The 22,844-nt window shown below is 44.9% G+C and overlaps 1 protein-coding gene across 1 annotated transcript in view; it reads right to left on the minus strand.

Moving 5' to 3' along the window:
• Nucleotides 1–20,521, minus strand: part of DNAH1 (dynein axonemal heavy chain 1) — a 67,770-nt gene extending 47,249 nt beyond the window's left edge. The window contains exons 1-18 of the mRNA XM_064724446.1: nt 20,507–20,521; nt 20,051–20,123; nt 17,400–17,574; nt 16,761–16,917; nt 16,099–16,231; nt 14,990–15,151; nt 14,219–14,471; nt 12,206–12,363; nt 11,193–11,404; nt 9,679–9,974; nt 8,524–8,674; nt 7,733–7,926; nt 6,613–6,838; nt 5,877–5,996; nt 5,003–5,085; nt 3,463–3,604; nt 2,215–2,370; nt 1,024–1,222 (exon numbers count right to left, since the gene is read on the minus strand). Of these exons, the coding sequence (XP_064580516.1) occupies nt 1,024–1,222; nt 2,215–2,370; nt 3,463–3,604; nt 5,003–5,085; nt 5,877–5,996; nt 6,613–6,838; nt 7,733–7,926; nt 8,524–8,674; nt 9,679–9,974; nt 11,193–11,404; nt 12,206–12,363; nt 14,219–14,471; nt 14,990–15,151; nt 16,099–16,231; nt 16,761–16,917; nt 17,400–17,574; nt 20,051–20,123; nt 20,507–20,521 (2,905 nt within the window). The remainder of the gene's footprint in view (nt 1–1,023; nt 1,223–2,214; nt 2,371–3,462; nt 3,605–5,002; nt 5,086–5,876; nt 5,997–6,612; nt 6,839–7,732; nt 7,927–8,523; nt 8,675–9,678; nt 9,975–11,192; nt 11,405–12,205; nt 12,364–14,218; nt 14,472–14,989; nt 15,152–16,098; nt 16,232–16,760; nt 16,918–17,399; nt 17,575–20,050; nt 20,124–20,506) is intronic.
• Nucleotides 20,522–22,844: the final 2,323 nt, after the last annotated feature.

Consider the following 22,844-nt stretch of genomic DNA (forward strand, 5'->3'; position numbering starts at 1 on the left):
TTTATTGCACCCTGCACGGTTGCACTGTGTGCTTGCAGCAAAGATGTGATCACCTCGTGCTCCCTGCTGGGGATATGCCAAGGACAGAACAAATATCCAGGTACCAAAGAATATTGCAATGAACATAAGCAGGTATTCTTAGTATTTCTGTTTATCATAATGATTCATAGTTACTCATGCATCCACTCATCACCTCCTCCATTGGGGCTGATTCATGGCATTGTTTAAGAGCAAGTTCAAGTTAAAAAGGATGAATCAAAAATCACCCACAGCAAAATATATTTCAATCTAAGCCATCTGGCAGGAGATTTTAGAATTAGCTCTAAAGAATGACCAACACATCTCTGAGAACCAGGGAATGGCAAGTTAAGCTACAACTGAAGCCTCAATTTCAGCTTTATTAGGAGAAATGGTCAAAAGACCTTCATGTGAATTGCAAGGGCTGAGCGCAATCATCTCAACTTCATACACATTCAGGCAAGAAGGAAAATTGTTATTATATTGCAGAGATCATTTCCAGATTTTGCAATTTCATTTTATTCATAACAAAATCAAGACCTCTTCTGGCTTTCCATTAAGTGCATTGGCCAATAAAGAAAATAAGACTGGCCAAGAAAACAGCACCTGCTGAAAACAGACCCAGATTCGAGTTCCCTTGCTGCCTGACTTTGCATGAAGGCTGAAACCCACACGTCTAGCCAGTGGGCTGTATAGTAACTCTCTGTGACTAGCCTGGATTACTGCACTTCATATATATATATATATATATATATATATACACACTTAGTAAATACTAACTGCAACATCAGAGGGTGGCTGGTACTTCTAGCCTGTAACTAGTATCTAGATGTGAATCATCATATTTTCAGGAAAAAAAGAGGAAAATAACTTTGTTAGCATTTTCCCAACTGTCTCTAATACACATGTGACTTCCTGATAATCCCTGTTTAGAGCACTCTGTGACATGCTTCACATCAAAATGCTGATATGCACCAACTTCCTTTCCCCAGACTGTGCATCTACCTGGTGAATCCTTGAACTGCTTCACACATCTCTGCATGGTCTTAACAGAGTCAGTGACATTCTTTTCTAGCTCCTCTGCCTCAATTGTAAGGAGAGAATCATTCATCCAGCTCACATTCCACTTTATCCAGTTCGACACTGTAGTCCAGAGATCATAGTATGGCTGGAAGTCCTTAAGCATCTTGTTCAGCCCACTGTACTTTAGAAAGAAATTAAAAACAACGTAAACAACAAGTGTATTCATCTCCAAACAACAGCTACATGTCAAAAGGCCAAAAAAACCTACCTCTTTTTTGAATCTGAAGCCAGCAATGAGAAAACATGTATTCCAAGAGGATATATCACATTACCTTCTCCTGGGCCAACAATATGTATTCCAAGGGAGAGCAACCAGCAGAGCTGGGCTTGACACATTCAGGCCAATGTACATCCAGTGGAGCTGTGCCTGCACCATGTGTGTGGCATGGAAAGCACTCTTTCCACTTGTCTCTACAAAGCTCTTCTGCACAATGAGGAGATTTTGATGGACAGGCCACACACCATCAGTGAAAGCACACACTATTATCATATTAAAACTTGGCTCCTTACAGGGAAGGAGAAGTAACCAGAGACTGAAGGGTAGGAAAGGATCATCATGTGAACTCCACTTCTGGTCTGCAGCCAGACTTGGCTGGATGTGGATGACAATGACTCACTGGCAGCTGAGCAGCTACAAGCAAAATGAGTGTTTACAACTATATAAACTGTTGCCTTAGGAGAACACCACGCTCCAAGCCCAGCCAGCTGCCAGCACCCACTCTGCAACCACTTGCATTCACACCCATAGACCTGCAGCAACAGCCTCACAGAAATGGATGCATCCTAAGTGCTGCTTCAAGACCTTCCCAACCAATTTCTCCTCATGAACATCTCTCAGATCTCACTGTGGGCATCCAAAGTCTCTCACAGAAATAGTGGAAATATCAGACCCTGAGCAGCCTTCCACACTTGCCTGGGATTGGCTCTTCTGCAGCCCAGTGGAGTGATGAAGCAGTGTAGCCAATCTACAGGACTGAGGAGCAGTTCCCCAGATAAACCAAAGCAGCATGAAGGATTCCTCCCCGAGGAACTATGTCTCATTATTTGCTCTACCTACCAGCCAGAAATCCCAGCAAAAATCAGAGTCCTGTGGGTACAGGACCTGACACTTACATCTGTAACTTTGATGCCAAAGAGTCTTTCCCTGTTGTTGTAGAGAACTGCGAACTCCTGGAGCTCCTTCAGCTGCTTCCGGACATCCCTTGCATCTTCAGCCAGCTCATGGGCTTGGTTAACGTCTGACTGGACAGAAAATCCACCTACAGTCAGCTGGAAGAGAAAAGGCAGGCACAAGTTGGGACTCTGAAGCTGAGTGCTGCTTCTAGAGATAACAGCTTCCTGGTGTGCTCTTTGTTACATTCAAAGGAGAGATTTTTATGCTTGTGATTTCACCTCCCCCAAAACAATTTCATTTCTGTTTAGACCATGATGAAAGTGGTGAGGAGAAGCAATAACCACTGGTCAGGTGGAGGAAACTGCAAATGCAATGACCAGCTGCTTGTCCTCTTTGTGACAACAGTTAATCCCCAAGGAATAGGAACAATAAGTCTGTGCCCAAATTTGATGCTGAATTTACACTGATATTTGCTACAGAACCAGTAAAGTGCAAATGATAGCTCTACTAGTCATTCAGTTTGTTTCCAAGAATTGTTTAACAACACATATCTAGAGCTTCTCTAATAAATTTCGTGTTTTGTTTCGGTGGCTTGGGTTTGTTTGTTTGGTTTGGATTTTGCTTTGGTATTTTGTGTGGGTTTGTTGTTTTATTTGTTTGGGTTTTTTGATCCAGTGTTGGGGTATTATCATTTTGGGAACCTCTTTCCAAGAAAATCTAGGTCAGTGATTCTACCTTTCTAAAATGGCTTTTTTCCCCCTTGAATTTAAGAGTTTCTGAGGAAAAAATAAAATTCAGACTGTTTTAGCAGACACCAGAGGTATCTCAGCTCCAAAACTCTGCAGTTATTTCAGGGTCTTTTCCCACAAGATGAGTTCCATAGCTGAATGCTGTATTTTCCCCCTTGATGGCAGCGCACCACAGGAGATGCTCTGCAGGGAACTGAGTACACAAAAAAGAAAAAGGAGGTGCCCATGTTGCCTGAGCACCAAGAACTGGAGCACTGTATAAACACCTTCTCAATGAAAAATGAGTATTTCTGCAGAGTCTTGTCTTTCACACAAAAAGGAAACTCTTAATCAAAAGCCAACAAAAAACCAAGGGAGGGTGTGTTAATATTTAGTCTAACAACACATTCACCTCAAAACTCATCTGAGTAAAATCTCATCTGAAAGTTTCCCTCTTGGCTGATGACAAGAGCTTCAAGATGCCCTTCTATGGACAGTTCATTGTCAGGGGCTTAATACCTGCATTTCCTCCAGTTTCTCTTGAAATGCCTTCTGATCCGCAACCTGCGTTTTGCGAAATCTTTCCTCATCGTCTACGTGCTGGAGCCGAACGGCCTCTGACTCCATGGACATTTTCACTGGCCAGTAACTGGCAGTCCACCTGCACCCACATGATACAAAGAGACAAGCTTCTTGAGCATATGTTTGAAATGCTGAAAATCACAGAATGAGAAAGCCAAATCCCACCAAACAAGGAGGCTTTACAACAACAGAAACACATGTGGTTTCAACAAAACATTTTTTTCCAGCTTGTCTTGTTGATATGCAGTCCTTGTGACTAGGCTATTCAGCTGGAGAGAGCTGGGGAGAAGTGGAGGGCCTTTTTAAAAGGAACAAATCCACTACACTGCTGAAAAGCTAGGAGACAGCAAAATAACAGTTGGCATCCAGAGGGAATGTCTGTCTTTGAATGTATTTGCAAGGAACTGAAAAAAATGGGGTCAGAGTCTCGGCTTATGGCTTTTCAGGGCTACTGAAAAAGCCAGTCTCCTGTTAAGCAGGGCAGTGAGGGGCCAGCGTAACCCAGATACAGAGAAGCCCTGGACTCTGCAGAGTGCCCTGGGGAGAGCATTGTAGATCCAGGAAAGGCTGCAGAAATTGGCTGCTCACGCCAAGGAAGGTTTCTTGGTTCTTGCTCAGCCACAGCCCAGCCATTTCTGCCTCCACTTGGACCCTCAGCCTGTGTGCAGTGCCAGTACAAGGTTTGCACACTACACTCACAGGAGGTCACACCCCTCCAGCACCTGGGGATGCAGCCATCTCCCACCAGTCCTGCCTGGGGCAGGTCTGGGCAGTGGGAATACAGCCATGTCTGTTCCAGGCTGGCCTGGGGCTGAGCTGCTTTCCTGCAGCTTCTGTGGGGTTTTTGCACCTTGCACCCCATGTTTCTAGTTTCAGGAGCACTCTGCACAGACTCACTCAGGTTGCAGACATACTGGACCAAGTACATGTCATAAGAGAAGTGCTTCCTGGGTTGAGCAAGCTTTAGAAGCCTTGTAGTTGTGTTTGTGAGCTGTCTCTGCTATTGGGGCATAGTCAGGCCACAACTGGAATAATAAAACTAAGAGGAAGATACTTGGAGAAGAACTGCAGTAATAATAAGGGTTCAAATTACTTCCTAGTCTTTAAGAAAACCCTGGGAGTGTTCCTATCTTGGAAGTGCTCATTTAGTTTCAGGCACAGACTAAACTGTGCACTTTGAGACTTTACAAGTATCTCAAAAAAACCCAAAAACCTACAAAAAACCACCCAGAGAAAAGGGCTTTACCATGTTAAACAGGTTAATAGCTACCAGTTTGCCTTGCCCCAGGCCAGAAGGCAGCATGAACTCACACTTCTTGTCTACAAACTTCATTTCAAGAATTCAGTGCTCATATAGCCTGAGAGACACTTAAAAGTTCTGCAGGAGCCCTTGATAGACACATGGCCCCTGAAGCACTGAGAATGGTAATTGCTGAAGAGTCCCACTTTGACAGTGGGAGAAATGCCTTGTGCTCACTTGTCAGTGAAATCTTCTTCGGTAAGATTGTAAAGGAATTCTTCCATGACCTTGTAATCTTCCATGACTTCCTCAATCAGTTGCTGCACAGGGCGAGAGAAAGAGAAAAAAAGTAGACACCTTTAGACCATGCTGATTCCAAGTCTCTGGTGTACACCTCATTTTCATGAGGTGCCTTTGAAGAGCGTTAGTCACACAAGCTTAAAGTGATGTGGGCTGCTTCAGTGCCGTGTGAACAGTGGGAATGGATTTACAGCCCCTTGTTCTGTGAATGATCATGCCATCATCACCCTCTGTTCTATGGGAATGAAAAGAAGTGTGACCTAGTGGATAAAGTGCTGGACAGAAATTGAGTGTTTTAGGTTATCCTCCAGGTTCCCTCATTGGCATGAGGGAAGTCAGCTTACAGCTTGATGCCTTTGTTCCCCATTTGTTCAGCTGGGAAATGACTTACACTTCAAATAACTTTGAAATAACTCAGTGCTAAAATGTCCTATTAGAAAAAATATATTAACAGCAATTTGAGCACTGGGTAACAGAAAGATTTTCTTGAAAACAGGATTCATTTTTAGAAGATAGCCATTCAGTACACAAATGCAGAATGGATCATGAATGCAGCAAAATGCATACGTAACTATTTTAGGCAAGATTTTTAACTGCTATTTTGTTTTGCAAAGAGATTTAAATTTATGATATGTATATTTAAAAATACAAATCTTAGGAATTATAAAAACACAAAGCCAGGAATCTTGTGGCATTGCACACAAAGATATGCAAGTAAAAAAAACTGGAGTTCTGCTTCTGAGACACATTGCATTGACAAATTTCCTCCTCACTTCCCTTGATGCCCTGTGCCAAGGAGAGCCTGCCCCACCTCCTGCACTGCCAGCTGCTCTGGCACTCCCTTCAGCCAGTCCCTCAGCTCAACCAGCTCCTCGATGTTCGTTGGTCTCTCGTGCATTTTGGTGCTGATGGCTTCATATGCCTCACAGATCTGCAGCAGGACACAGCAAACACCATCAGAGAGTCACCAAGTGCTAATAGACAAACTGGGAAACCTGCCCCAAGCCACCCACTTCCCATTCTGAAGGTGTCTAAGGGATGAGTACACAGTCCTGCTCTGGTTTTTCTTTTCCCATCCATCTCACCCATTGCAGCTCAAACTGAATGAGACTGCCAAAAAAAGAGGAAGGGGAACTGCAGGTATGTAGTGAAAATGATGATAATAACAGATTTAGACAATCAATCAGCTGGCAGAGACACTTGCCCATATTCCAGTTATCCTCAGAGGAAGCAGAAGAACTTTTCAGTCATCCACTAGACAGATCTTTTCAATTCACCAACATACTTTTGTAAAATGGCAAGGTCTTGAACAACTTAATCTCAAGAGCTACAGCTTTCAGGCATGTAATTTATTAGATATATTTAATTCTTCATTTGGTTGGGTTTGCATATGTCCTCGATAATTTCAATTTTAAGTAATCAGCCCAGTGTGATCTTTAAAATACCCTCATTAATGTGGCCTTTTAGTCACTTCACAAAAACACAGCAACTTCAAAAGCAGGACAAGACAAGACAGAAACAGATAATACATTGAACCATTAACTTACTTTCTGCACCTGTGAATGGAGGGTTTTAGCCAGCATGTCCAACATGGCAGTGGCAAGGGCTTTGTGTTTATCAGACAGACCAAGCCTAATGTGTTCTATCTTGACTTGAAAGGGCCCAATGATAATAGAACTAGGTAGAAGGTGGTCCAGGGTCTCCTTTTCAGACAAATATGTTTCTACTATCTTTGTCACCTCCTGAGTGGGTGGAAATTGCTCTTCATAGCTTCTGTAAATTAAAAGACCAACAGAAAATGGCTGTGTAGACCTTTAGAATATTTCAGCATCCAGGCTGTTTGTGTCCACTCAAAGGATCAAGACATGAAATTAATAAGGCATACATTTACACAATAGGTGCAGAGTGGAATAAGAGCACAAATATTCTAGCTGCAGGAAAGGAGTAGAAAGAAGAGATGAAAGAGGAAATATGGCAAGAAGAGAGGGAGAGAAAAAAATAAAAGCACTAGTGTAAACAGGGCAAGATCAGGAGGCACTTCAGGGGAGGGTAGGCAATTCAGTGTATTCTGGGGAGAGACAGGAATTTATCAGACAGGATTTGTAAATTGATTAAGCGGAATAAGAAAAAAGAAAAGGGCTTCATTCTCACTGTTTGGAGAAAACAGAAGACCTAAACAGTCTTTAAAGTAAGAAAGTCCATTAAAGAAGTCCATTAAAGTAACAGAGGCTAAAGGACAGAAAAGGTGGAAAGAGTTTTGGCAATGAAAACAATGAAGTTGAAACAAAAGAAAACATTACTTTCTACAGAATGCTATCAGCCTGAGCAGACACTATAGGAAGGAGGTCAGAGTCAAGTATGCTAACTGGATTCTCAAACAGGATGATTCATTTTTAGGGCCATTAATATCTCCAATTACACTGACGAGCATGACAGGAATGTGACTGCTGTCAGAGGCAGGAAGAGATTCCCAGTGCCACCACCAATGTCCTCTAAAAGCATGGACTGTCACCCATGACTGAAGGCAGCCTCTGACAGGGGCCTGATCTCACATTGGAGGCACGTGGTCTCAGAACAGCCCCACACCCTCACATCAGCACATCCACACAACAGCTTCCACAAAGGCTTGTCATTGGGGTCACAGGGGTTTTGTCAGAAGCCACTTACTTTAGGAAGTACTGGATGTCATTGTTATTTATCTCTAAGAACTTCTCGTATTTCTTGCCATAGGCTTGCAGAGGGATCCGAGTCTTTCGAATGGCAGAGCGCAGAGCCTCACGTAGCTCTGCGACTTTTGGCTCTTGCAAACCCACTGATTCCAGCATGGGGGTGCCTGGGATCTCCATGTTCACCAACACATACTGCAAGAGGAAGGGGAGAGGTCTTTCAGGACAAACAGAGCTAATTGTGCCTCCTCAGGCGAGGGGCAAAGCAATCCCTGGTGGCACCATTGGGAACTCTTGCAGTCCACACTTCTACATTGTGTCAGGAATTGTTGGATCAGTTTTATGTGCCCTCCTCCTCAAAGAATGAGGACCTAGGGAGAGAGGGCTTTCACAGTAGCAGACAGAAGGATGCATATGCAGAAGGGACTTGCAGCAAACAGAACTGAAACAGTGCTATTTCCTTTATGAAGGAAAGACTCCTTTATGAGTCTGCTTTTACCAGCCACCATGCACTTAGGGCAACCAGAGTGGCCGTGTGTCCACACAACCTGCAGCACCAAAGCAGAAACAACCAGCAGACAAAAGAGCTACAAGGCTGGGGAGACTGAAGAAATCATGTCAGAATAGAACTGCATTAGCACAGTGCTGTGCCCAGAGTAATTTAACTGAATTCCCAAGTACCCACTTGTGCACATCCCTCCCTCCCTCAGTACAAGCTATGGGGTGTCTGTGCTGAGCTGCAATGCACTGGCACGTGCACAGCTGTATCTGTGGTGATGCAGAAGTGTTCACCTGCTCCAGCTGTGGGATGCTGTGGGTCGCCAGGATCCCGTTGTCAAACAGAGAAATGAGAGATGTCTCAACACTCTCCACAGAGGGGCTGAAGAGGACACCAGTGATGTCTAGCTCAATGTCTGTTAAAAAGAGTGGATTCCTTTGAGACCTGTGGTGGGAAGAGATAAGAAAGAACAGGGATGCTTTTTGAGAATATGATACACAACCGTATTGCTCTGGTGCTGATACTGAAATGCCTCCTGGACAGGAAAGGAAAGCAGAGGAGAAGAGGACTGTCTCATGCAGATGAAGATATAAAACACTGTGTTCTCTATTTAACAATAAAGACACTGAGAACTCTTTTTAATCAAAGGTGAAGGAACCATCAATCATGACATATCAGGATCCCCAAAAGTCATAACCTTATCTTGAGAATTGGAGCTGCTTTACAGAAAAACTGGAGTTGTTTTTCAAATTCAGTATCTCCAATATACTCCTAAAATGCACCTTCTGGAAGTTATATTAGTATTTCTAATCTTGCATGTGACCAGCCTGGCTCAGGATTAGCTGAAGTCAGTGTCAAGACTTCCACTGATTTAAAAGTAAGAGGCCTCATGTGAGTGGCAGGGTTTTTTTTCCTTTTTTACTTGTGGCTTTCCATTTCTAAATGTTCCTTCTTTAATATCACAAAAAGCAAAAATCCTTGAATCAATGTCCAATGGAATAAAATTTTAGGCACTGTGATAACTTAAATTTGGTATTCTTTAGAGATCCCAGGATAGATTCCAATTCTGAGGTTTCATCTAAGAATAGAATTAAGCAGCCATGCTCCTGGTTTTCTTCCTGGCATCCAGAAAAAAATCAGCAGTAACAATTTGCTCCCCCAAGAACGCTGGAGGTGGCTGATCTTTAGAACAGTACATCAAAGCAGCAGACCTTGGATCTGATGGGCTGCTCCATATCAGTAACTGCAGCTGGAAAGCTGTGCTAACAGAGCAGCCAGCTCTGTGTCCTTCCTCCATACTCCAGTGAACATGTCAGGTGAAGGATTAGGGAAAACTGCCCAGCTTAAAGGCCCCACACAGAGCAAAGCTCGCTTGCAGAACAGTAGTTAAAAAAACAACAACACTACACTTTTCTGCTCTTTCTATCCCTTATTTTTTTCTTTCTTACACGTAGGGACTGTTGGTGATGTCAGGTCCCCATTCCATGTCCTCTGAGCAGTCCAGGACACACTGGCAAGCATCCAGCACAAACTGGGTGAAGCTGATGAGCGAGTTCTGCACCAGGTAACGCAGAGAGTCCTGGAGCATGAACCTGATGCGCTCCATCAGCTTACACAGCTTGGAGCTCTGGTAGGCGTCCCAGTCACTCTCCTCCAGGTTGAACCATTTGCCTGCATCTTCAAGGCTGCTCTTAATTGCAGTCTTTATGGAATCAATCCAAGTACCCTTGAGAAACTCCTGAACCTAGGGCAAAGAAAAAAGCAAGCTGAGTAATCCTCTGAGGGCTGATGGGAAAGTAGTATGGCAAGGTGAGCTACTAACGGGGGCTGTTGGAGCTTTCTCTGCTGTGAAAGGAAACTCTTCTCTCAGAGCTGTGGTAGCTAAAAGTAGCTCTCAACCTCCCCCCCCACACATGAGTTATCTGAACCTGGTCATACATCTCCTGCACTGATAAAAGACCTACAAAAAGAAAGCCTGATATTAAAAAGTGGGAGTGCTCTATTCTCTGTTTTGCTCACAGTTTCCTTCCTCTATTCTATAGAGTGGCATCCCTGGAGCTGTCTGTGTCAGGGTCCCTCACAAAAAGTTGTGTAGACAGTGTGATGAGCATATAAAGGACAGAATGTAGTCTTCTCTTGACAAGTGAGAAGAAAGAGCAGAAGAAGCCAAGGGCAGCAGCAGTTTGCAGTATTTTAATTTATTAAAATACCACCAAGTGTCACTTCTGCTCCACAGGCAGCTTGCTGCTTGTGTGTACTAAAAGAACCTTAGTCACTGAGTGGATGACAACACTGCCTAGCTGAAACAGCACAGGACTGGGAAGGACCAGCACATTCTCTGCCACTGATTTAGTGTGCAACCCTGTGCAAGTTACTCCATGTGGCCACATTCAGGGTGCAATGTGCTGCTCTCAGTCAGAGGACATGAAGAATCTCTGGTGAGAATTACCACAGAGCTGCAAATTTTTGTCCTACTCTCTCTATTGGCATTGCAAACAGAGTAATTTAATTAAGCATATAAAGAACATAGAGTGTAGAAAAGCATTATCCCCATGAGTGTTTCAGGAGGAATCAAAGATCTTGTGCCTTGCAGCTGGATGGATGGGGAAATAATAAAAAAGAAATGAAAGGAAAAAAATTAAAGAGAAACTTGAGTGCCAACCAGGACCCCTATCCGTGTATAAACCAGGTGAAGGAAAGAAGGGCTGCAGCCCTGTATGGACACCTGTTTAACACACTAAGAGCATGGTCAGAATTGGCTGATCCTAACCACCATGACTCTTTCAGCCCACTCTCCCCATATCCCAATAAATTTGACAGGCACATGCAAATTCCTCCCTGCCCCAAACATGATGTCTCCTTTGACAGCTCATCAGCTTCCAGAAGATCAATCTGCAGCTGCTGCATCATCTAGCACTGCTGCCTGCTCCATGTGTTCATCCCTCACAACTCTTCTGCTCACCTGAGTGAAGGCCTGAGTCTGGATCTCTTCAAATTCCTCCAGAGAGACAAGTTTGGTTACAGTTGTGTTAAACAGAGACAGGACAGCTGCCTTGTTGCACTCATCTTGTACCTGTGCAAAGAGATGGATGGCTTCTGGCCTGGCCAGGAGCGAGAGGAAGTTGAATTCTCTCCGTCGTTTACGGAAAGGATAGTCTGGGATAGGAACGATCCCTAGCACCAAAAAAAGAAATAATGTCATTGCCTGCAACAGCCATTTCAGCTTCTGTTTTTAGAGTACAGTCCCCTTTGGGAAGCACTTGTGAAAAGGACTCTGCTCCAATGCACAGGGCTTTATCATGCAGCAGCTTCAGCAGAGGGCTGGATGAAAGAGGGAGTCTCTGCTCTGCTGCAGAGACCTTCTGCAGCCTCCCATTAGGGGCTGAGGTGCTGTCTTGGTGCATGACCCTCCCAAGGCTTTGGCTCATGAAGTCTCCATGTGATAGAACATTGGAACTCAAGAAACTTCCTAGTGAGGCTCCAAGGCACAGCTGAGTCATCTCATCTGTGAGAGGCCACTTGTGAAGCACCTCAAGGCTTCCTGCTTTTGGAAGACTGAAGTGCACAAAATGTGCTCCCCTCCCATCTTTTAGTGGGGCCATTTTCCTCCTGTTTGGGGCTCTGAAGGAGCCTGAGCCCTCTTCCCCACCTGAGGTACTTCCCATCTGGGCACAGCAAAGGCAAGGCAGTCAGCCCTAGCACAGTGGTAAGCCAATCACACTGCCAAACATTTGGTGCCATTAAGGGTACACTTGCAGAACTACTGCAGCTTAGCTGATGAGTTCTAATTATACTGAGGTAACATGAGCATGGAAATATACCCTAAAAAAGAGGAGACATACTCAAAAGTCTCACATAATCTCCTGTTGCTGCCCCTTGTGAGCTCTAATTATTACCATGAACCCGAGAGTTCCTACAGCAAACCACGAATCCTATCAAAGACAAGAAAGCAAACTGCTTCACTGCGTCCCTTACCTTTCTCTGGTGCTTCCTTCTGCTCTTTGTCTGGAAGGGTAACAAAAGAAAACATCTCGGGTTTGGAAGCGACGACTCTGTCAAAGCTGATCATGTTCATGGTGTGTTTATAGTCTAATTTCACTTCTTTCTCCAGGGTGCTTATTTGGTCTAACATGCTGTTACAAGACACAGAAACACTGAGAACCCATGGCATTTGAGCACGTGTATGTCTGTAGCTTCACTGCAAACTCCACCCCTCTCTCCCTCCCTCCCTCCCAAATGTGCTAACCCAGAAGCCCACCTACCACTCAACACATCAGGAGAATTGTGCAGACAATGAAGCAGCCAGCAAAGGTATCAACTGGGCTTTTAATGATAGAGGCAAGCATGGAGTGAGGACTAGGACTGTAGCCTCTCCAAGAGTCTTTTCAGTCCAAAGCAACATCTCCACTGGGTAGAAACATTACAGAGGGAAGGAGAAATAACCAACAACTAAAGAAAGTAGCTGGCAGTTCTGGAAAAGTGGGCTATCCAAGCTGACCTCCCATTTGCCTCCTGTTGTCCATTTCCTCAGCCAGAACACTCACATAAGTGCTGAAACCCTGCTCCATTTGCCTTAGGAAATCATCATCCTTTACCTCGAGGAGACAGAGTACTTTTCTTTATCCCTGTAGTTCTGCTCAGAGAGACTAATTACTCTCCTACTTTCCAGTTCAGGCCGGCAGACCATGCAGCTCCTCACACCTTCCTATTTCTGAGCAAGGCAATCAGTCACGGCTGATTCCCAGCAACACCATCAGTGGCTCATGATTCATCAGGCCAGGGACATTAAAATGCCTCCCCAATATGAACTGCATCACAAAGAGATACTCCATTATATTCAGGTGGAGATCTCCTGTTCTGTTTGCCTTCCCCTGTGCAGATTTTCTTTTGATTTGTTTTAGCAGCTGTTAATAGGCAGAAGGGTCACCAGCAGACAACAGCCAGGTCTCTGGAGACAACGGGTGGTCTGCAGATCAGTACAGCAATGACTGATCTGTTCCTCAAAAGCACAGGGAGGACAGCAAGGTCAGCCATGTCATTTTTTGTCACCCTTCTTGCTGTTGAAGGCCACTTAACTGCAGGTGTAAGCATGGCTTGGTGGGTCTGCATATGGAAACTACTTCAGTTGGGAACACTGACAGCCCACCTGTACACGTGTCCCTGGGGCTGCCATCTGCCTCCTTCTGATGCCACTCTGGGCAACTGCATGGTGTGCTTGTGCACAGAATGGAAGGCAAGTGAGACCCATGGTCTGTGAGTTGGCTGCTCAAGACCTGCCTCCATGACACTTGTTTTGCAGCCCTATGAAGTCCCACAATGTTTATGGACGGAAGGCTGAGCCCCCAGACAAGTACAGGATGCTTTACTGTTGGGATCCAGGACATTCCTCTGGCTGCCCTGGGTGACTCGAGGCCCTGGCAAGGGGCTCAGAGACCTTGGCATGGAGTCAAAAACACCTGTACCTTTGATTTTAGACCATGGAAACAATTACCAACTTTGTGTGAGGATTTACAAGCCACAAGAGTTTGAGTAGAATAATAGTTAATTTGTCACAGAGTGAAAAAGTAGAATTTTGGGGTTTTAGAATGGGGGTTTAAGAAGCAAGATGGAAGAATCTAGGCATGTCCTGTCCTTCTCCTTCTTGTCCTCCATCTTCTGCTAAGATGGTGACACTTTTTAATTGGTTTGGAGTAGAAACACACTGTCTAACATAGGTGATAGGTATTGAAAAGTTATTGTAAATAAAGTACACATAGTTCTTAGTATAAAAAGTTAACACCACCCCAAGGGCGGAGGCTGTGCCACAACCTGACCTGCTGGACAAATCTCAGCAGGTCAGAGAAAGAATGCAATAAATAAGAAAAAATAAACAACCTTGAACAGCAGAACCAATGAATATCGACTTCTTCTTTGGTCGTGGGGCTGGGAGAAAAAGAAACTCTCTAATACCTCAGAAATCATCTCAACCACAAAAACCCAAAACTTTACCTCTTCTCATCCTTCATTTTGGGAGTCTGCACAGCCAAGCGCTTCACCCTCTGCAGGCTTTTCTCGTTGATGGTGTCCAGCCCTTCTGTGGGCATGCAGTCCACGTACAGGTGGTACATGAGCAGCCCCTGTGTCCTCTTGCGCAGGCTGTCGGCGCAGGCCACGCGCTCCGCAAACACCTGCGGGTCCTCGGCCAGGAACTGCAGGCACACCCGAGGCACCCAGTACTGACATGGCAGCAGTGGAGCTCTTCCTGGGAAATCAAAGTACAGCTTGCCAGAGGCTGCAGGGACAACAAAACTCAGAATGGCTTGCAGTGCTGACAGCAGCTTTTTGATAGACAGGATAATTGGGCTGCTTGCGGGAGATCAAAATGAGGGACCAAAGCAGAGGACAGCAAGAGATAAGGAGCATCTCTAAACCTTTCAGGAGAAGGGCACTTCATTTTAATCTGTCCACATTCCCTTTCAAAATGGCATTGACCCAGAAAGCCCAACATTTTACTTTTCATGAAGGTAGGAAGGTTGGGAGAAGGAATAAAAAGAAAGGTGTCTACAAAGGGAAAACCTCAAACAGGATCAAATTAAGATGTGGAGTTCTCTTCCCTGGAGGTTTTTTCAGATAAGTTTAACAGACACATATCAACAGAGATAACAGTGAAAGGGATTAAATGACTTGGTGTCCTTCCCATGTCCAGCTAGGACAAGCATGGGTAATAAACTGGCTCTCAGACTATATGACAGGTCCCAAAAGACCTCATTTGAAACACACCTTCTGGAGTTCTTCCTCCATTGATGATGGGTCTCCCTTCTTCATCACGCACCAGACCTTTCTCATCTGTTTTATGGACCAAGTAGAGATCTGTCTCCTTGTCATAATCCAGAACACCAACATCAATCCACTTGTAGATCAAGTCCTGGCTTTTGGGGTCATCTGAGAGAGCCAAGGATTAAAACAGGGTTAGTGTGTTCTCCCGGAGTCCCAGCAAATGGACTTTCCTGATCCAAGCGGTGATGCCACAGTCAAATCCATTTGCTTGTTTGAATATCAGTCAATCTCACAGAGCTTCTGTGTGACCAATTAAATAGTGAACTTAGGTTTTACAGGTTAGACTTTTTAATGTTTTGCACACACCAGACAGATATCTATTTATATTGATAGCAGTATGGATACAGGTCAGGACAGCATATTGCTGTCCATTCAACCCAAGGAGTGATCAGGTGTGGTATTCCCCAAGACAGCTGCGGGCAGAACTCAGCCATCACGTGCTGGCTGCCCAAGGATACACAGAGCTTATGTTTTATGCTTCAGTTTTGCAGACAGCCAAGCCTCTGGAGGCTGCTCCAGAGCTGCAGATGCCAGTTCCCAGGCTTTAAACCTACTGCAGATGTGTTAAAGTGAGCTGCAGCCACAGCTGGGCATCAGTACAACTGTACCTAGTAATGCCTTCTCACTGAGAAGGCTCCAAATGATTGGAAAACAATGTCCACATCACTTAATTTGGCCCAGGTTTACTACTTGTATGTTCACTGTAGTCTTCTGATCCTGTACTTGCAGAGAAATCCAGGCAGAACATACTGTGCCCTAGGAGTTAGAACACCCTAACTCCATGAAGACAGCTATGCACCAATAAAGAGAAATTCTGTCTGTGCTGACAGAAAATCAAAAGGCAAAGGCAACTTTAAGAAAGTGGAAATGGTCCAGGGCAGGACTGGCAGTCAGTGAGATCCTCGTCTCTGGCTCTGACTGCCTGAGCCTGGCCAAAATGAGACACAGCTTTTCAGAGCTACACTCATCAGAATCCACATGTTCCCTTCTGCTGAAAGGGCCTGTAACCATTAGTGTTGCCCTGCTTGAGCAGGAACTGATTCAAGTTTTACCATGTCCAAGTACATCATCTGTAGGTAAAAGTGCTTTTCCAGGCACTGGCTTTCTATCAGAAGATCCTGGCTCCAGCCCTAGTGACATCCACTCTTCTGGAGTTCGACAGTCAAATTCATCATTGTCAAATACCTAAAAAGCAAGGACATGAGGGAAATTAGGATTTACTCCAGAAACAAGAAAACACCCAATAAAAAAAATTCATGAGAGGAAAACATTAACACGCAGTTCCTAAATAGGCTACAAAATATGGAAATCAGTCCAGGTGCAAAAGCTGTGCTGATATTTGGCTGACAATTTTCTCCCAAGCAGCAGTATTTTTACCTCCAGCCCTTTCCTAGGGAGAACAAACCAACACCTGGAGAGGTTTCCTGCAGCAATACTGCTGACTACTGCATTCAGAAGGAAACATGAGACACCTTTCCTTTGGACACACAAAGGCCAGTGAGGAGCACTCTCAAGGACTATTAGTTTTGACAGAAGTTGTGGGCACCCTGCAGAAGATGCTCAGCATCTTGTAGAGACTCTTCACTGCCCAAGCCAGCTCCAAAGCATTTCCTTGCTTTGTTGCTTGTTGTGTCAATACTGGCTAAGTGATCTCAGAAACCTCTTGTGGTATAAGCAATGAGACAGATCACAAGTGCCAAATGTGCTCTCTTACCTGTAATGGGAGGTAGATGGGAAACACAGAATCTTTTGTGTCCTCAATAGGTGGCATGCTGTCAGGGTCATAGTGCCTTGGCATCAGCTGATTGGAGTCTATCCCCTTGCTGGCCAGGAGCTCAGCAATGTCAAAGGTGAGATACAGCCGTCTCCTCCTGGATTACATCAGAAAAGGAAATAATCACTTAATGTGCCTACAGGCATTCCCATGCCTACAACTCCACTTTTTCACTGTGCACCCCTATTGGTAAAAACAGTTTTGGTACACATTGCATCCATGTATATTTCTTCATTTATAGCAAAAAATAATTCAGTGGAAGTGGCCTAGAAAGATCAGGTACTCCAATATATAAATTATATACTGTACTACAGTACTAATACATTATAGAACATACACAAAACCAGAAATTAAAAAAGAATGACAAAAAGATGACACAAACAATGTTTTCTTCCCACATCCCAGTGAATTGTCATCTGCACCCTCTGCAATTCATGCACATCCCACTTTGGAGACTACTGCCTTACAGGAAAAGATTTTCTCAAAGATTTTTGACATGTTATGCCTCAAAAGCAAAAGTGAACACCCTAATCTGCTGCGTGATGCAGTGATGCTTCTAGCCACTTTCTGGTTACTTACCTCTCTACTTCAACCTTCCGAGGGTTTTGCCCTGGAACACGTTTGAAAGGCATCTGCACTTTGGGCTTAAATGATTGTTCAGGGAAATCTGACTCAGCAAGGATCTCAGTGGATGGTCCAACCATTTGATCCTCCATGAGACTTTTAAAGCTTGCAGGCACCTTGAATTTTGTGACTAAAAAACAAAGAGAAACACATCTGAAACCACCAGGCATCACTTTGCTTTACATTCACACACAAAGGAGAACCCTGCTGTGTACTGGGTTGTCCGTAGAAGTCACTTCACTAGATTTGTAAGAGAAATCAAGCAGACATCAAATTAGAAACAGAAAGAAAGGCCTTTTTTTTTCCTGCTACAATATGTGATTATGGTTTTCCAATATCAAAATAATGCCATAGAAGAAAACTCCACTGAGAATTACTGTCATGTAGATTTTTGGGAGCCAAGGCACTGACCTGGCTCTAAGGAGCTCTGTTTGTTCCCAGTTTTGCTGCAGACTCTCTACATGACATGGGCAATTACTGTCTCTAATGTACAGCTTCCATCACCCTCAGAAACGATCCCCCTGCCTCTCTGGGGGGCCCTAAGACCAAGAGTCAGTCATGGCTGAGAGGAGCTTGGTCAAGGTGGTGATAAAGGGTTTATGAATATTATGGGAGAAAAGAAGCTGCACAGGTCATCTTTGTCTCCTGAAGTGCCTATTCACACCTTGGGACAAACCTCTCTCTTCTCAGCTTTTGCTCAATCAAACCACCCACTCACATCAGCAATGGTGTGAGAAAAAATTGAGTTAAACAGTCAACAATCTCACCATTTGGCCAAACATTTTCAACAGAAATTTGGACTAAGAAAAAAGTATACGTTTCCAAGAACTGGCAGAAATTAAACCATGTCATTTACCCCATAAATAAACCAAACTGTTTATATTGCTAAACAAGTTGCAAATAATAGAACAGCAGCAAACTGGGAATTTGAAGCTTAACCTAAATTAAGTAATTGCATGCAAGCTTTAAAAAGCACTATTCCCTAGACAGAGCTAAGCATTGAACTAAAAATAGATTTTAGTGGAGTGAGAGAGATTTTCCTTTGATGAACTTTCACACTCTATCAAGGAGAAACCTAAGGTTCTGGTTTGGAATTGGGTATTTTGAATGTCAGGCTTTGAACCCAATTGTTCACTGTGTTGCATGTGCTTCTGGAGTCATGGATGTGACCCTTGATTTCAAAGCAATTGTGCAGAGCAGCCAATAATGCCAAAGCCAGACATGTTTCAGGATGGTTAGGTACAGGAAGGGTCCTCTAAGAGGTCATTCCCTTGTCCTTCTAAAATGCCCCCTGGCTCAACCCTTGGAGCTGTACATTATCTGCTTGGAGACTAAAGGAAACAGCCCCTAACTGGCTCCTCTCTCTCTACTTCCCTCCCTCAGGAAGGACAGCTAGCCTGGCATGAATGTGCTCTTAAACACTTGCATGGTCCATAAAGTAATTTTGAGGAATCCCTAAAATGCAGCTCTTTAGCCTCGTGTACATCTCTTGCCCGGGGTCTTTACAGAATGGCCCTGATTTGTATTTGTTGTCAAGGAGCACAGCTGTTCCAATTTAGTCACTTTATTGTTGCCAAATCCTGGCACCATCCATTATGGCACTTTGTGCACTATCAACTATTTATGTCAATACTTAGTGTTTCATTTGCATTTACATTTCCAACCTGATGGCTTCTTCCCCCTTGAAGAAGCAGCAGATCATAAATAGAGTTCTGTCTCCACTTGTTAAAGATGAGTCTAGCTTGTCAAGATTCACTTGAGGAAGCAGTCATTTGTCCTCACTCATGAAAATAAATGTCACATCTAAGCACAGGAGGGTGGTACATACAGCTCCCATCTTTCTCTAAAATCCTCTCACACACACACTTTCTTCCCACCCACTGCCAGTCTATGATCCATATCCCCAGGAGTGCTCTAGGGGCCAGGAGAGTGCTGGCAAACTTTCAGCCATTCTCTGTTCCTATATTTGAGGATCCATGACACAAGTTTTTGTAAGCAGGTGGCACCAGCAGCTCTGTACACACAGAGCCCTTGCATCTAGGGAGAACAATCTGCTCTGGGGTGCAGCTGGGTGCAGAATAAATAAGTGAGGGAAGGCCATGATTTTGGCTATATCTAAATCCCAAATACAGCTTTCACAGGCAGGTCCCATTTTTGGGGTTGTCATGTGCTGGGCCAGCAGTTTAACTTGATGATCCTTGTGGGTCCCTTCTAACTCAGAACACTCCATGATTTTCACAGGAAAAGGACACTGCTGGCTCCATGCACAGTAAGAACACATGCAAATTCAGTGTTCTCCTGGCAGCAGGACCAGAACTCCCACAGGAACCAGCACAGTCCACCCTGAACTCTGGGGGAAGTTGATCTATCCAGGAGAAAAGAAAGCAGGGTTTTATCACCCACTCAGATCACTTTGCTGCACCCCTAAATGAAATTCACTTTTCACAGGATATTCAAGCAGCTCAGCACCATTCCTGAGCACTGAAAATGAAAGCAGAGCAGGAACCCAGAGGCAGCAGCCTAATTCCCACCATGCCCACTATAGGCAACCTGAACAGTTATGGCCCAGTTTCCTGCCCCACCTCACTCCCTCTCAGTGCATTTACCTTTAGGGGTGTGCTGCTCCTGCTCTGCCTGGTTCGCCAAAGACTGGGATGTGGGGGGTCCACCAGAAGCACCCTGGAATGTAAGGGAAGTGTCAGAGCACAGCTGTGGCACAGTGTGAGTGGGGATCATAGAGGTACAGAGATAAAATGTGACTACAAGACTGACTTTACCAGACTTTAGGGACAACTGAGACTGTGAGTAATGGTCAGAAAAGGCTCAGAGACACAAATACCTGGAAAGTTCAGCCCAATGCACAGAGGCAGGGGATCTCCCAGCAGCATGTGGCCTGAAGTCAGCTTAGGATGTTGGCTGGGGGCAGATTAGGCAGCCAGTCATTAGGGTTTTACTGCCATATATCACCACAACCACAGCCTGCCCTGCCATACTGGCATCCCAAACCAGGCAATTGTGACAGTACTGTCACTGGCTACAGAGGAAGGCAGCACAGCTCTCACCAGGATGAGCCTCATGGCTTCACTTTGTAAAGATCAAGGTCTTGCACAAAGGCCTCTGAGCAAAGGAAGGGCTGGGACCTGGGGTGAAGCCTGTATGTGTCCACACCAGCTGTGCCATCAGGCTTTTCCTTTCAGGACACTGCTGGAGAAAGAACTGCTCTTTGCACTTACCCCCGAGCTAGTGGAGGGTCCTGGAGTAGGGGCATCAGCAGGAGCCCCACTGCTGGTGCTAGGTTGGCTCCTATTCAGAAAATCCCTCAATTCCTTCCTTGCTTTGTCCATCTTCTCAGGACAACAACGCTGTGACGTAACCCTGGGCTTCCTGTGAGTGGAAAGACATTGAGCCTGGCACACAGTGTATCTTTGGCACTCCTCCACACCCTCCCACAGTGCTGGACATCCTTGAGTTGCTGCAATGAGTGGGTAACAGGGAAGGTTCCATCCCCTGATTCCACACCATTCACGACCTGGGGGCCATCAGACTCATGTGGCTGCCTCAATGGCTCACTAACCCTGGAGAAACAGATCACTTTATTATTCCAGATGGGGTTTGGAGTGGGAAAACCAGCAGCATACACAAGAAAAGCTGCTTTCCTTAAGCAGCAGGGGCTTCCCGGATCTGTGGCAGCATTCAAAAGGCTGCCAGGAGAATTTGACTAAACTGGGACTACAAGAGAAGTACTACTTTTGCTGCACCCAAATCCCTTAAAAACCCAGTCACACTTGACTCCAGTGGGAGTAGGCTACAGCCTAGGATACCAACACAGCTACTCCCAGGTGTAAGTCTGCCTCTTTCATTTAAATAATTCATGACAGATGTTTAAGCATCACCTAACACATATTAAAATATTGCCAGAAGCTCCCCTCTTTCTCTTCCTGCAGGGGATATTTTTGCTCAGCTCACAAATAATTTCTGCTCTTCCACCTTGGGAGACTCAAGTCCAGGCAAATATCACAGCTGTACAGCTTTATTTTATAAAAACCTTTGTGCACTCAGAGATACCAATTAAGAACAGCTCTCAGACTTCTGGCAGGAGGATAATGCAGCCCTTGGTTTTAGGCTTGTCTAAACACAGAGATGGCTATTGTAACTAATTAGAACAGCTAAAGTGACACAAACCCCTCCAGCCTGCACATGCATGCACTGATATAATGGTGTACACATACCTGTGTAGCTTATTCCTATAAATTATGAGTCAAAGCTTTCCATGGCGTCTCTCAAAGGTACTCCAGGCCAATACAGCTTCCTGCTCAGGGCTAGACCAGCCTCCTCACCCAGCCCTACCTGACTAGTGGTTTGTCTCCTGCACCCTTGCTAGGACCTTTCTTAGGTAGCCAAGCCTCTGCAGGAGGAGTCCTCCAGCTCTCCACAGCTAAGTTCTGCAAAGACCTTGCCTGGTCTTGAAGGCCACAGCTGGCACAGTACTTGTCTGGAGCCTCATCCTGACCTGGAGACAATGCCAGCAGATCTCTTCCTGCCATGGCCTCTCTGCTCTGCTCTTGAATGGAGTGAAAACTCTGCTTGCCCTATACTCCTGATGAGAGAGGGCAATCTTTTCAGAATTTCACCTTGCTGCCTGCCTGTGAGAATGAACCGGGTACAGCACAGAAAGCATTATATGCATGCCGGAGATAAGAGGGAATAACTGTGCTGGTTTATTACTGCAGGTTCAAGCCAGTGCACAATTTTGAGAGGTTGAGTCAAAAAAGAAATCAGATAATAAATCAAGGTTACCATGATGCGAATCTTTTAAGTGAAATGGAGTAAACGAAAAGATTGGAAAGACCTGGGAGATGAGATCAATAATACCCCCTCCCCTCCTTCAAGCTAGAAAATCTCCAATCTCTCTCCTCTCAGCTGTGCTTTGGCATGGCAACTGGAACCTCACACCCTGAAGAATGAATTTTCCATGGAGGATTTTGTTTTTATTAGCTATTTTATGCTCTGGCCATATCTATTTTAGCAGCCCAGCAGGACTGATTGGAATCAGCCAAGATCCAAGGATTCCTGATGAATCACTGCTGGACTCTTTGGTGCCTGCTGCACTGGCTGGGAGAACAGCAGCGAGGCGGAACAGCCCTGCAGGGCCTCTCCTGATGTGTCACCTGAGCATCCTCTCTGTCCTTGGCAGCAGAGCCAGCCTGCCAACATGGCTCACTGGACTTTTGCCTCCTACCACCAGAATCCTATAACCACCCAATTAAAGCAGCCAGCTTCAGGACACAAGGTTCATCTGAACCTTTAGTAGGGGTGAGGGACTGAACCCATTCCCAATTTAGCAGGACTGGCAATCTCTGCCTAGAATCAAAATAATGTGGCTGCTGCCCATGATAGACA

The sequence above is a fragment of the Zonotrichia leucophrys genome, chromosome 12 (assembly GCF_028769735.1).
Source record: "Zonotrichia leucophrys gambelii isolate GWCS_2022_RI chromosome 12, RI_Zleu_2.0, whole genome shotgun sequence".
NCBI lineage: Eukaryota > Metazoa > Chordata > Aves > Passeriformes > Passerellidae > Zonotrichia > Zonotrichia leucophrys.